At 54.0% G+C, this 13,231-nt stretch overlaps 1 protein-coding gene across 3 annotated transcripts in view; it reads right to left on the bottom strand.

Annotated features, from left to right (window-relative positions):
• Nucleotides 1-13,231, bottom strand: part of SHANK2 (SH3 and multiple ankyrin repeat domains 2) — a 560,095-nt gene that overhangs the window by 194,840 nt on the left and 352,024 nt on the right. For all 3 annotated transcript variants that reach the window (XM_043452087.1, XM_043452088.1, XM_043452089.1), the window contains one exon: nt 11,147-11,222. In XM_043452087.1, coding sequence (XP_043308022.1) covers nt 11,147-11,222 — 76 coding nt within the window. The remainder of the gene's footprint in view (nt 1-11,146; nt 11,223-13,231) is intronic.

The raw sequence follows: 13,231 nt of genomic DNA, 5'->3' as shown, positions 1-13,231 counted from the left end.
GTGGAAGTGACAAATGGATTCAAGGGACTAGATCTGATAGACAGAGCGCCTGAAGAACTATGGACAGAGGTTTGTGGCATTGTACAGGAGGCAGTGATCAAGACCATCCCCAAGAAAAGGAAATTCAAAAAAGCAAAATGGCTGTCTGAGGAGGTCTCACAAATAGTTGAGAGAAGAGAAGCTAAAGGCAAAGGAGAAAAGGAAAGATATTTGAATGCAGAGTTCCAAAAAATAGCAAGGAGAGATAAGAAAGCCTTCCTCAGCAATCAATGCAAAGAAATACAGGAAAACAATAGAATGGGAAAGACTAGAGATCTCTTCAAGAAAATCAGAGATACCAAGGGAGCATTTCATGCAAAGATGGGCTCAATAAAGGAAAGAAATGGTATGGACCTAACAGAAACAGAAGATATTAAGAAAAGTTGGTAAGAATACACAGAACCATACAAAAAAGATCTTCACGAGCCAGATAATCACAATGGTGTGATCACTCACCTAGAGCCAGACATCCTGGAATGTGAAGTCAAGTGGGCCTTAGAAAACATCACTACGAACAAAGCTAGTGGAGGTAATGGAATTCCAGTTGAGCTATTTCAAATCCTAAAAGATGATGCTGTGAAAGTGCTGCACTCAATATGCCAGCAAATTTGGAAAACTCAGCAGTGGCCACAGGACTGGAAAAGGTCAGTTTTCATTCCAATCCCAAAGAAAGGCAATGCCAAAGAATGTTCAAAGTACCGCACAATTACACTCATCTCACACGCTAGTAAAGTAATGCTCAAAATTCTCCAAGCCAGGCTTCAACAGTATGTGAACCATGAACTTCCAAATGTTCAAGCTGGATTTAGAAAAGGCAGAGGAATCAGACATCAAATTGCCAACATTCGTTGGAAAAAGCAAGAGAGTTCCAGAAAAATATCTACTAGTTTATTGACTACGCCAAAGCCTTTGACTGTGTGGATCACAACAAACTGTGGAAAATTCTTCCAGAGACGGGAATACCAGACCACCTTATCTGCCTCCTGAGAAATCTGTATGCAGGTCAGGAAGCAACAGTTAGAACTGGACATGGAACAACAGACTGGTTCCAAATTCGGAAAGGAGTACCTCAAGGCTGTATATTGTCACCTGCTTATTTAACTTATATGCAGAGCACATCAAGTGAAATGTTGGACTGGATGAAACACAAGCTGGAATCAAGATTGCTGGGAGAAATATCAATAACCTCAGATATGCAGATGATACCACCCTTATGGCAGAAAGCAAAGAGGAACTAAAGAGCTTCTTGATGAAAGTGAAAAAGCTGGCTTAAAACTCAACATTTAAAAAACTAAGATCATGGCATCCAGTCACATCACTTCATGGCAAACAGATGGGGAAACAGTGGAAACAGTGGCTGACTTTATTTTGGGGGGCTCCAAAATCACGGCAGATGGTGACTGCAGTCATGAAATTAAAAGACACTCGCTCCTTGAAAGAAAAGCTATGACTAACCTAGACAGCATATTAAAAAGTAGAGACATTACTTTGCCAACAAAGGTCTGTCTAGTCAAAGCTATGGTTTTTCCAGTAGTCATGTATGGATGTGAGAGTTGGATCATAAAGGAAGCTGAGCAGTGAAAAATTGATGCTTTTGAACTGTGGTGCTGGAGAAGACTTTTTTTTTTTATTTTAAAGTATTGTTAACCATCCAGGTAAAGAAAGTGAAAGTCACTCAGTCATGTACAACTCTTTGCAACCCCATGGACTATACAGTCGGTGGAATTCTCCAGGCCAGAACACCGCAGTGGGTAGAATAGTGCTAGAATAGTGCGTTTCCTGTCTCCAGGGGACCTTCCCAACCCAGGTCTCCCACGTTGCAGGCGGACTCTCCACCAGTTGAGCCACAAGGGAAGCCCTTGGAGAAGACTCTTGAGAGTCCCTTGGACTGCAAGGAGATCAAACCAGTCCATCCGAAAGGAAATCAGCCCTGAATGTTCATTGGAAGGACTGATGTTGAAGCTGAAACTCCAATACTTTGGCCACCTGATGTGAAGGACTGACTCATTGGAAAAGACCCTGATACTGAGAAAGATTGAGGGCAGGAGGAGAAGGGGACGACAGAGGGTGAGACGGTTGGATCGCATCACTGACTCGACAGACAGTGAGTTTGAGTAAGCTCCGGGAGCTGGTGACGGACAGGCAAGCCTGGCGTGCTGCAGTCCATGGGTTCGAAAGAGTCGGACACGACTGAGGGACTGAACTGACTGTCTGACTGCCACGTGGGGCTGTGTGGATGAGGCTGGGGGAGGTGGAAAGACAACACTTTCTTCCTTTTCCAGCCCTGCCTTGTGGTTTAGTTAAATTGGTGACTTATTGTGTTATATGCATGTAGCGTTTGAACCAAAATCTGTGAAGGGAGGGTAAATCTTAGCCTGAGAGTAAGGAGCGGGTCTCCTGTGCTGTCAGACAGTGAGGGTCAGAGGGTGTGGACTGGTGCTGGGGGGCCGGCTTGCAGTGGTGGGGGTGGGGAGGAGGATAGGCTGCTCAGTCCCTTGTGATGAATTGAGTGAGGAGGAGAGCGGGAAGAAAGGGAGCTGGGGCCAGACCGCAGAGAAGAGCGCTTGTTGCGGAATCACAGTAGGCTAGGGCTTCCCTGGTGGCTTAGCTGGTAAGGAATCTGCCTGCAGTACGGGAGACCTGGGTTCGATCCCTGGGTCAGGAAGATCCGCTGGAGAAGGGAAAGGCAACCCACTCCAGCATTCTGGCCTGGAGAATTCCATGGACCGTATAGCGCACGCCCGCAAAGAGTCGGACACGACTTTCCGTTCACCACAGGCTCAGACTGGGGCCTGTTCCGTGGGGCTGGGACTGGTGCTGAGGAGACCTGGCTCCCAGCTGCCCCTTGTACGCAGGCGGCCACCCTGGGAGAGGGAGACGGGAGGGCGGGGACACGCACCTGGGGTGACTTCTGAGTTTGCCCCGAGAGCCAGCCCTCTCTTCCTTGGTTTCACAAAATTACAAAAGAAATAGGTCATTAAAAAATTTTAAAGTGTAGAGATTCCCAGGTGGCGCAGTGCTAAAGAGTCCCGCCTGACAATGCAGGAGTCACAGGAGATGCTAGTAGGATCCCTGGGTTGGGGAGATCCTCTGGAGAAGGAAATGGCAACCCACTTGAGTATTCTTGTCTGGGAAATCCCATGGACAGAGAAGCCTGGTGGGCTACAGTCCATGGGGTTGCAAAGAGTCTGACAGGACCAAGCTCTCACGCGTGCACACAAAAATACAGGTATGTACAAATTCAAAAACTAAAAATACAGATATGTATCGACTAAAAAGTAAAACCGCCTCTTTCCCTCTCCCAAAGGAGCTGCCCAAGGGCTCCATGCCCAACCCCTGGGTCCAGTCATCAATTAACAGAGAGGAGAACAAGAGTGCTTTTCCTTATGAATCTAGCCAGTGCTCGTCCTCAGAGATTGATCCCTCCTTCTTGAGTCTAAGGAATAATAAAAAATGTAGAAACATAAAATGATGGTGGAGGAAGAGCGGGGGGGAAATCAGCGCCTCTTGCCATTCAGTTCTTACTACCTACACACCGAGGCAGTCTTCCAGAACACAGAGCTAGGGTTTCAAAGGAAAGCCAGCTACCCACACACGCGTTCACATCCAGCATCCCTCTGGATTTATATAGCACATGCTTCGAAGGAGCTGCAAGCACCAAACACATATCTTCTCATTCATCCTGACATCAACACCGCTGGGGACATGGCATGAGTCAGGAGCCTGAGCCGCACTTTGTGAACCAGGTTGGGGGGCGGGTCAGGGGCCGAGGCACCGAGGTGGACAGCACGTTGCCCAAGGTCACGCAGGGACTGGTTGGAAAGTCGGATGGAAAACTCAGGATGCTCAATTTCGAGGGCTTTAAAAGGCTTCAGACGATATGCACCGCCTGGGGCTTCCCGGGTGGCTCAAGTGGTAAAGAATCTGCCTGCCAATGAACGAGCTGCAGGAGACGCAGGTTTGATCCCTGGGTCATGAAGATCCCCTGGAGGAGGAAACGGCAACCCGCTTCGGTATGCTTGCCTGGAGAATCCCACGGACAGAGGAGCCTGGCGGGCCACAGTCATGGGGTCTCAGAGAGCCGGACACGACTGAGGTGACAGCACGCACGCGGTATGCACGCACTCAGAGACCATCTCGGGAAAGAGCCTCGGGAAACCGGAAATGGAGGCTCTCCCGGGGGAGGGAATCGGCTGTGTGGTAAGGATGAGAGGCAGGCGCGCTCTGCGTCCTGTAGCACTTGTGGGCATGTTGAATTTTTTAACGTGTGTATCTATTTCCAATTACCATTTTCAAAAGATAAAAATTGGACTATGATGTCTGAAAGCCATGAGAATAAGTAGCTGCAGACCGTGATGTTCAACTGCTCAACAGGCAAGATTTGCCACCCTGCTAATTCAATCTCTAAGAGCAAATTGGTCTCCTTGAGGGGGATGAATAATGAGATTGAGCACCTTCGGAGACCCTCATTTGTGAGCACGATCCTTCTGAGTAGGTGAGAAGCTGCCTGTGCGGCAGAGCTGCTGGAAGGACTGGGTCTGAACCCCTCACCTCCGGGGGCCCCTCCCTGTAAAGCCCAAGGGAAGGGGGCTTTACCACCCTGCTGTCCATCACCCCCACCTCCAGGCCTTGGCACTTCCCGTCCACTCCAGCATCACCCCGTCCCTTGACTCCATCCACCCTTCCACCCCCACCTTCCCCCCAGCCCAACCCACCATCGCCAAACCACACCAGGATGGTGGCGAAGGTCTCAGAATTCGTCCATTCATCCTCTGCTTTCCTGCGGCCAAGTGGACCAGACCACATCCCTCTTGGGCTTGGAGCCCTCCAGTCTCCCCCGCTGCAAGTGTGAGAAACACTCCTTCCACGAAGCCCCAGGTCTGCCCTGACCCCGTCCTCTCTGCTCTCCGGGCTCCCAGCTGCCATCAGGCTCTTTTCACCCCAGTGTCTCTGCGTTTGCTGATCCCTCCTCAGTCTTCACGGGCTCCCCCGCTGTTGGCTCAGTGGCCAATGTAGGAGAGGTAGGAGGTGCGGGTTTGATCCCTGGGTCGGGAAGATTCCCTGAAGGAGGAAATGGCAACCCACTCCAGTATTCTTGTCTGGAGCCTCCCATGGACAGAGGAGCCTGGTGGGCTACAGTCCATGGGGTCGCACAGAGTCAGAGGTAACTTAGCGGCTAAACAATATCAATGCAGGTTTCAACTCAAAAGTCACTTCCTCTGAGAGCCCTACCCTGGCTCCCTAGCCAGAGCGAGCCTTCTGCAACCTGCCCAAGAGGCTGCCTGATGGTATCGCTGATCCGATTCACAGCAAAACCACAAGGAGGGTTTTTTTGGGGGGGCTTATTTATTTGTTAAGCTTGTTGTACTCTTCACTAATTAGACTTTAAGCTACATGAGGTCAGAGACTGAGCTTGTCCTGTTTAACCCCATATCCTTAACATCCTGAATAGTTACATTTTGATGAGTGCTGGCTGATAGATAGACAAAGGGATGGAGGGGATGAATGGATGGAAGGATGAATGGGCAGATGGATGGATGGGTAGGTGGTTGGATGGATAGATGGTTGGATGAATGGGTAAATGACTGGGAAGGCAGCTAGCTGGCTGTTTGGCTGAGTAGACAGATAGTTGGATGGATGCATACCTGGCGGGGAGATGAGTGGATGAACAGATGGAGTCTAATCGTCCTGGGGTGAGACCCTGAAGTCCTCCCCTCTCCCAGATAGACCTCCCCTGGAGGCCCCACCCTAATGAGGCTGGGGATCCGATTTAAGGACACGGAGAACTTCAGACGCTATTTCCTGTGTTGAGAAGTGTTTTAAAATATGACACTGAACTACCTTAAGATTCTGTTGTAGAAAAGGTCCCAGGTCCTCTGCCTTCTGACCTGGACACGTGTCCACATTTCTAGATCCTTCTACCACGTGCAGGGTGGGTAGATGGCAGGGAATCTGAGGCGGGAATCAGCTCGAGCAACCAGACACGCTCAACCATGACGGGGTGTGTCTGCGCCCTTCTGCTCTCAGCTCCGAGTCAAGTTTCTGACATAAGAGGGGGTGGGAAGGGGAGAAACCTCCCGACTGATTCAGAAACTGTCTCCATTGAGTCTTGCTTCCCTTGCTTGCATTTTCTTTCATCACATCTGCATCTGCCCAGGGGAGGCCTGAGCCCCGAGCCACTGGTCCAGGCTGCCACCCCACTGCCCACCGTGGGTATAATCAGCCCGAGGCTGCAGCAGCCCCCAGACCTCTGTGTCTAACATGAACCTGGAAGCAGGCTAACGAGTGCCCAGCTGGTGTGAGGCCACACGGCGGCATGCAAGCCCCCTGGACGCTCTTCGCCGCTCACCCAGAGGGCCAGAGGTCAGCCTCTCACTTCAACATGCACTCCAGAGTTGCCCCTGCCAGGCCTGGGAGACGATGGTGCACGGGGGCCCCAGCCTGCCTCACTGCCCGCCCTCCAACGCCTCTGCCAAGCTCACGGTCCGGATAAGGTCAGCTGGGGGCCGCGGCAGGATCCCACAGGTGGGCCCCTGCGCCCTTTATGGAAAAGCTCAGAGGCGCTGTGGTAACCAAGGCAACGTCCTTGCTCCCACCTCCCAGCACCCAGCGCGGGGCGGTGGTTCTGTCCTGACGGAGAATCTGGCCTCTCAGCCTCACCCGTCTTCCTCAATCCCAGGCTGGTCCCTGGGCCGACGCGGGGCAGTAAGGAGCCTCACCCTGGGAGAAGGGGTGCTGAAGGCATGGGCTGTGTACTCTGACAGCCTCAGACACGCGTGCGGCTGAGGACCAGGTCCTTAACTTGCCCCCCACCCCCGCCACCTCCTCTCCAGGGTCCGCCTGCCAAGCGGAAAATGACACCAGCGTTCCAGGGGGCTGGCAGGGTCACTGGTCAGTGGCGCCGTGATCCATGCGAGGTGGCTGGCACGTGGCAGGAAGTTAACAAACAGAACGATCGTCATTCTGATTTCTTTCGTGGCAACACCGCGTCACGTGGGGTCCACGTGGGGCCTGTTTAACTCCTTCCTGTGGGAGAGGGCGGCTGGCTTCTAAAGTGCAGTCAAGACCAGAGCTTCTACCATCTGCTCAGCGGCTACCCTGAGAGCCAGGTGTGGCCAGCAGGTCCCTCCTCTGCGGTCCCGGGTACTGGCCCACAGCAGGTACTCGGCACAGAGGGAGAGCCCGAGCCTTCATCTGCGGCCATGACGGGGATGCTGACCCAGCCCCCGGCTCGGAGGTCATCTGGCCCAACCTTCTGTGACATTCCACCAAGACGATGCCCGCCCTGCTTGACTTCCTCCCTAGATGGGGGGAGGCTCTGTGCTGCCGCTGAATAGCCAGGATGGCTCCACACGTCCGCTGTCGGCCGAGCAGCAGCAGACATCCCTGCTGCTCTCTGGACCTGTTCTCACTCACAGGACACGTGGCCCAGCCTGCCCAGCCCCAGGGTCTTCCCTCCTCCCAGCTCAATCAAGTCAGGCCCCTCACGGCTCCTCTGTGGGGAGGCAGCCCAGCCCGTCTCGAGCGCTGAGCATGCGTACACACCCGCCCTCACACACACACACGCCGAGGGTGGCCTGCTGGCTACTCTCCGCTGGCGGGGGATCTCATGGGGACACGGCTCTGCCAAGGCCACAGCCTGTGGGTGAGCCACGCCCGGCCCTCCCAGCTCTCAGAGGCCCCCTTCCCTCAAAGCCCCACGCCCAGCCTGGACAGCCCTCCAAGTCACCATGGCAACAGCTCCCGAGTGTTTCTGGAGCCTCAGGCACCCCTCCCTGCTAGAAGGGAAGCCAAGTGTGACAGCGTGCTGACCGTGACCATGGGCCCAGGGTCCACTTTGACGGGCGGCCTCCTGCTAAGGCACAAACAACTCATCTGACCCAGATAGAGACTCATCGGCAGAAGCCAGGGGCAGGCCTGACTCCCTGGAAACCATCGCTTCTCTGAGCGCCCCTTATGGACTGTGCTGGCGGCCAAGCTGCAGATCACAGCTTGGGCTTTTAAGGTCAGGAGGTGGGCAGTCTCAGCAAGGTCTGAAGAGCCCAAAAGCCCCCCGAAAGAGGGGACTGGCTACTCTGCTTGGAATCACATTTCTGTCCCAGCACATCTTGTTTATGAGAGAAAGGAGGCTGGGACAGGGGAACCCTAGAACCAGCGGTTCCCTGCCTAGGTATACGCACAAAAGAACTGGAAACAGGTGTTCAAAAAAAATACTTATACACAAGTGTCCACAGCAGGCTATTTACAACAGCCGGAAGGTGGAAGCAGCTCAAGTGCCTGTCCACAGATGAATGGATACACAAAATGTGGTCCCTCCCCACGACGGAATACTATTCATCCTCAAAAAGGAAGGCTGTTCTGACATTTGGTACGGCACAGATGCCCCTGGAGGACATTATGCTCTGTGAAAGAAGCCAGACATAAAACGGACAAACAGCGGATGATTCTACTTACAAGGAGGCCCCCAGGGCGGTCAGATTCTCAGACAGAAAGCAGGACGGTGGGGGCCATGCGCTGGGGTGGGGGTAGGGAGTGAACGTTTAATGGGGACAGAGCGTCAGATTGGGAAGATGACAGTTTTCTGGCAAAGGATGGTGGGAACTGCTGCACACACCGTGAACGTATCTGATGCCAGTGGGCTGTGCACTCAGACACGGTTATGATGGCATCACTGACTTGAAGGACACGAGTCTGAGCGCACTCCGGCAGACAGCGAAAAGAGGGAGGCCTGGCGTGCTGCCGTCCATGGGGTCGCGAAGAGTCGGACACGACTGAGCGACTGAACAACTACCATGCCACTGAGCTGCGCTGGCACGTGGTTACGACGGTAAAGTTTACATTACTTGCATTTTGCACTGAAGGTGAATGTCGCTCAATTGTGTCCGACTCTTTGCGACCCCGTGGACTGTACAGTCCATGGAATTCTCCAGGCTAGAATAATGGAGAAGGGGTAGCCTTTCCCTTCTTCAGGGGATCTTCCCAACCCAGGGATCGAACCCAGGTCTCCAGCATTGCAGGTGGAGTCTTTACCAGCTGAGCCACAGGGAAGCCCAAGAATACTGGAGTGGGCAGCCTATCCCTTCTCTAGCGGATCTTCCCGACCCAGGAATCGAACTGGGGGTCTCCTGCATTGCAGGCAGATTCTGTACAAACTGAGCTATCAGGGAAGCCCACTTGTATTTCACCTCAATAAAAAATTAGAGAAAAAAAGGGATGAAGCCCTGACACATGCCACAGCATGGACGAACCTTGAAAATATTCTACTAAGTGAAGAAGCCATTCGCAGAGGACTGCACACGCTACACACTGCAGGATTCCATTTCTGGGAGATGTCCAGAACAGGCAAGTCCCGAGCGACAGAAAGCAGACTGGTGGCCGCAAGGGGATGGGGCAGGGAAGGATGGAGGCTGCTTCATGGGTTAGGGGGCTTCTTTTCCGGGTAACAGAAATGCTGTGGAACCAGATAAAGGTGATGTTGTTTGGCTGCTAAGTCATATCCACCTCTGTGACTGCACGGACTGTAGTCCCGCCAGGCTCCACTGTCCGTGGGATTTCCCAGGCAAGAGTACTGGAGTGGGTTGCCATTTCCTTGACCAGGGGATCTTCCCGGAGCAGGGACCGAACCCGTGTCTCCTGCACTGGCAGGCAGGTTCTTTACCGCTGAGCCCCCAGGGAAGCCCGAGAAAAGCGATGGTTGCACAACACTCTAAGGGTACTAAATGCTGCTGAATTGGGCGCTTTACGGTCACGTTGCTGCTGCTGCTGCTAAGTCGCTTCAGTCGTGTCTGACTCCATGTGACCCCACAGACGGCAGCCCACCAGGCTCCTCCGTCCCTGGGATTCTCCAGGCAAGAACACTGGAGTGGGTTGCCATTTCCTTCTCCAGCGCATGAAAGTGAAAAGTGAAAGTGAAGTTGCTCAGTCGTGTCCGACTCTTAGCAACCCCATGGGCCGCAGCCCACCAGGCTCCTCTGTCCATGGGATTTTCCAGACAAGAGTACTGGAGTGGGGTGCCATTGCCTTCTCCGATGGTCACGTTAGGTTACGGAAATTTTAACTCAGTAAAAACAAACACATGAAACCAGGTTCTGCCCCTCGGCAGGCAGACGAGTATTAAGACCCCACCGAGAGAGTCCGGGGAGAACCAGGGGCGGGGGTCCGGATCCTTCCCCCGCCCGCAGCTTCTCAGGTGGGGTGGGCAGGGAACTCCAGACGGGGCCCCAGTTGGCCCTCACTGAGCCCCCTGCCCCCACCTTGTCCAGTAAGAGTCTAGTCTGGATGGGGGGACAGAGAAACTTTGCGCTTGGGGACACTCAGAGCCGGAGAAGCTGACGCAGCAGTGGGAACACGGGCCAGAAGTGCCACTCGCTCCCAGCTCTTCCTGGAGTCGTGGTCTGAAACGGCGCTCCCCCTCACCCAGCAGGACACCAGTCCGCCTCCGCAGCCCCCAGAGCTAAAAGGCAGAGGTGCCAGGACCCAAGGAACGGCTCCCTGCATTACACGAGTGTGTTTCTGCTGGAAAACCTGACCCCCCGCCCCGTGCCACAACGCTCTCTGCAGGAACCAAATGAGCCACTTCTGAAGGAACCAGAAAGCAAACCCGCCCCTCTTGCAAGGTCTGCAAGCTTTCAGGTCACCAGGATGAGCCCTCCTCTGACCAAATCTTTGACTCAGCAGCTGGAGGAGCGGGGAAAATGCAAATAACGTGGAAGCGGAGGCTACTCTCATGTCCCCCAGGAAGACGCTGCCACGTGCAGCCGCCTCCAGGCTCCTGCGGCCCAGCAAGGTCATGCTTGTCCTGCTTTCCCCCCAAACAAGGCCAGGCTCGCCTCCTCCTCTCCCTTGGCCACTCCATCCGTGCTCTCCAGCCCGACTGTGAGCCGTGGGTGGCCCAGAGACCACTTCTCGAGCGGGTCCTCTGGAAGATGGTGGTCTCCATCATCCCAGCCCATGTCCACAGGGGTGAGGGTGGGGCACGGTGACGGGGGTCACACAGAAGGAATCAAGCCAAGGACCCGAGTGCTCCATGCAGGATGGTCCAGCGCCTTCCTGACACCTACGAGCATCTTTGAGCAGAGGGGGCCTGGCAGGAGGAACCATGCCTTACCTGGAGGCATCGAAGCTGTCGTAGGAGCCGACTGTGTAGTGCCGGAAGAGCTTCTTGCTGCGGTCTGCACGAGTTTCTGCACAGAGAGGGAAGAGAGACATCATTTAGAAAGTCACGGTCCCCAAACGCTGAAACCACGAGAGGCTGGCCAAGCTCCCGCGTTTGTCTGACCTCGGAAGCGTGGGACCCGCTTCTCCTGGGGAAAGATCTGGGAGAGAGATGAGGCCCTGCTCTGTGGCCTAACTTTGCAAAGTGTGGGGGACGCCGATGAACGCCAAGGATGACTGCTGGAGAGTCCCGCGCTCCGGTCCCCATGGAGGCCGAATCCCAGGGTCCCCAGGTGGTGAAGGATGCGCTCTGCAAAGGAGACAGGGCCTGCATGGGCCGGTGGCGGCCCACCCGGCACATGGAATCTGCTAGAACGGTATTCTCAAGTGATGCTGCCGAGCCGTCCAGCAAACCTGAGAACCTGTGGATGACTGCTTTGGGGAAAAAAGAATGTTTATTGCTATTTTGCTGATTATCATTGTGTGTGTGTGTTCAGTCGCTCAGTCGTGTCCAACTCTTTGCGTCTCCATGGATTGTAGGCGCCCCCCGCCAGGCTCCTCTGTGAGTGGGATTTCCCAGGCAAGGATACTGCAGTGGGTTGCCATTTCCTTCTCCAGGGGATCGTCCCACCCCAGGGATCGAACTTGCATCTCTTGCGTCTCCTGCATTGGCAGGTGGATTCTTTACCACTGTGCCACCTGGGAAGCCCCTGATTATTGTTACTTTCTCCTAAAACAAACAAAAGCTAAACAGACATGATAAGTTCCTAATTAAGTCCTCTGCTTACTTCTCTTACTCAGCAGATTTCGAGGTAAATTTCACGGGAGATTATATGAATGGTGTAGTTAGGCTTAATTGATAGCTCAGAGCTGGAGGGGGAACAAACCCACAATAGCACAAATGCAAGAAATACGGCTGCTTCTGATTTATTGTTCAGATATTTCCCCCCACATACCTCCTGCATACCCTCTTTCCCAAACCCTGGGAAAAATACAGAGAAATTTTGCAGTTGGCTTCAGGAGGATGGCTCAAATCTCATGTAAACCCTTGTAACTGTTGTCCGTCTCCCTGACCCCACGTTACATTCAAAGCAAATGTAACTTTATCCAAATCCAAAAGCACATTTCCAGTGGAAACGTGAACAACTGCAAGGGCGTTGAGAAGGGTATGCCTGATAACAGCTGACCCCCCTCAGGCCCAGAGGCAGCTGATGCAGCAAAAATACACACCCCCTTCTATTAATAGAAAGTGTGGTGTTGCCTTTGGGGGAGCCGAGAGCAGCAGGTGGCCAGCTTAGGACTACATTTCCCAGCACCCCCTGCAGCAAGGCATGGCCACGTGACCAGCTCTCACCAACGGAACTTGACCACACGCCACTGCAGGTGGGGAGGGGAGGGGTGTGTGTGTGTGTGTGTGTGTCTGTGTGTGTGTGTGTGTGTCTGTGTGTGTGTGTGTGTGTGTGTGTCCCTTCCAAGCTTGGCTTCTATGGGGGCCAGGGAGATCTCCATACCCTCTCTTGCTGCTTCTCCCAGCTCAAAGCTAGGACTCCCAGGCCCGAGAGGATTTGATGGGATCTTCAAGGATTCGTAGCAATGCCTGGGTCGCTGTGCGTTAGCTGTGAAAGTGGGCAGCAGACTTGTCCTGCCTTGAGCTACACTCCAGGGACCTGCGTGTCACAGCAGCTAACACTGCCTTGAAGGCACTCTGTGACTCGGCTCCCCCGGCCTTTCCCATCACTCCACCCAAGGCTCCAATGATACGCAAGTTACAGCTCCCTGGATCTCGGTAACAGCTGCACTGACGCTGAGCACTGACCGGGTCCCAGGCCCTGTTCCAAGTGCTGCTCTTGTGCCCACTCATCTGCCCGTCACGGCCCCTGGGGAGGGGGTCCATGTGCCACTCTGCAGGTCCCGCCAAGTCCGGCCAAGGGTGGCTCCCCTGCTTTCGCTCCACCTCACGCCACCCTTCCTGTCCCCGTGTGTCCTCGCCGTGGAGTGAGCCACTCGCTTCTGCTTGGCGTTTGTCTCTGCTCTGTCA

The sequence above is a fragment of the Cervus canadensis genome, chromosome 29 (genome assembly GCF_019320065.1).
Source record: "Cervus canadensis isolate Bull #8, Minnesota chromosome 29, ASM1932006v1, whole genome shotgun sequence".
NCBI lineage: Eukaryota > Metazoa > Chordata > Mammalia > Artiodactyla > Cervidae > Cervus > Cervus canadensis.
The sequence above is the reverse complement of the archived record's forward strand: the minus strand, read 5'-3'. Positions and strand labels throughout refer to the sequence as shown.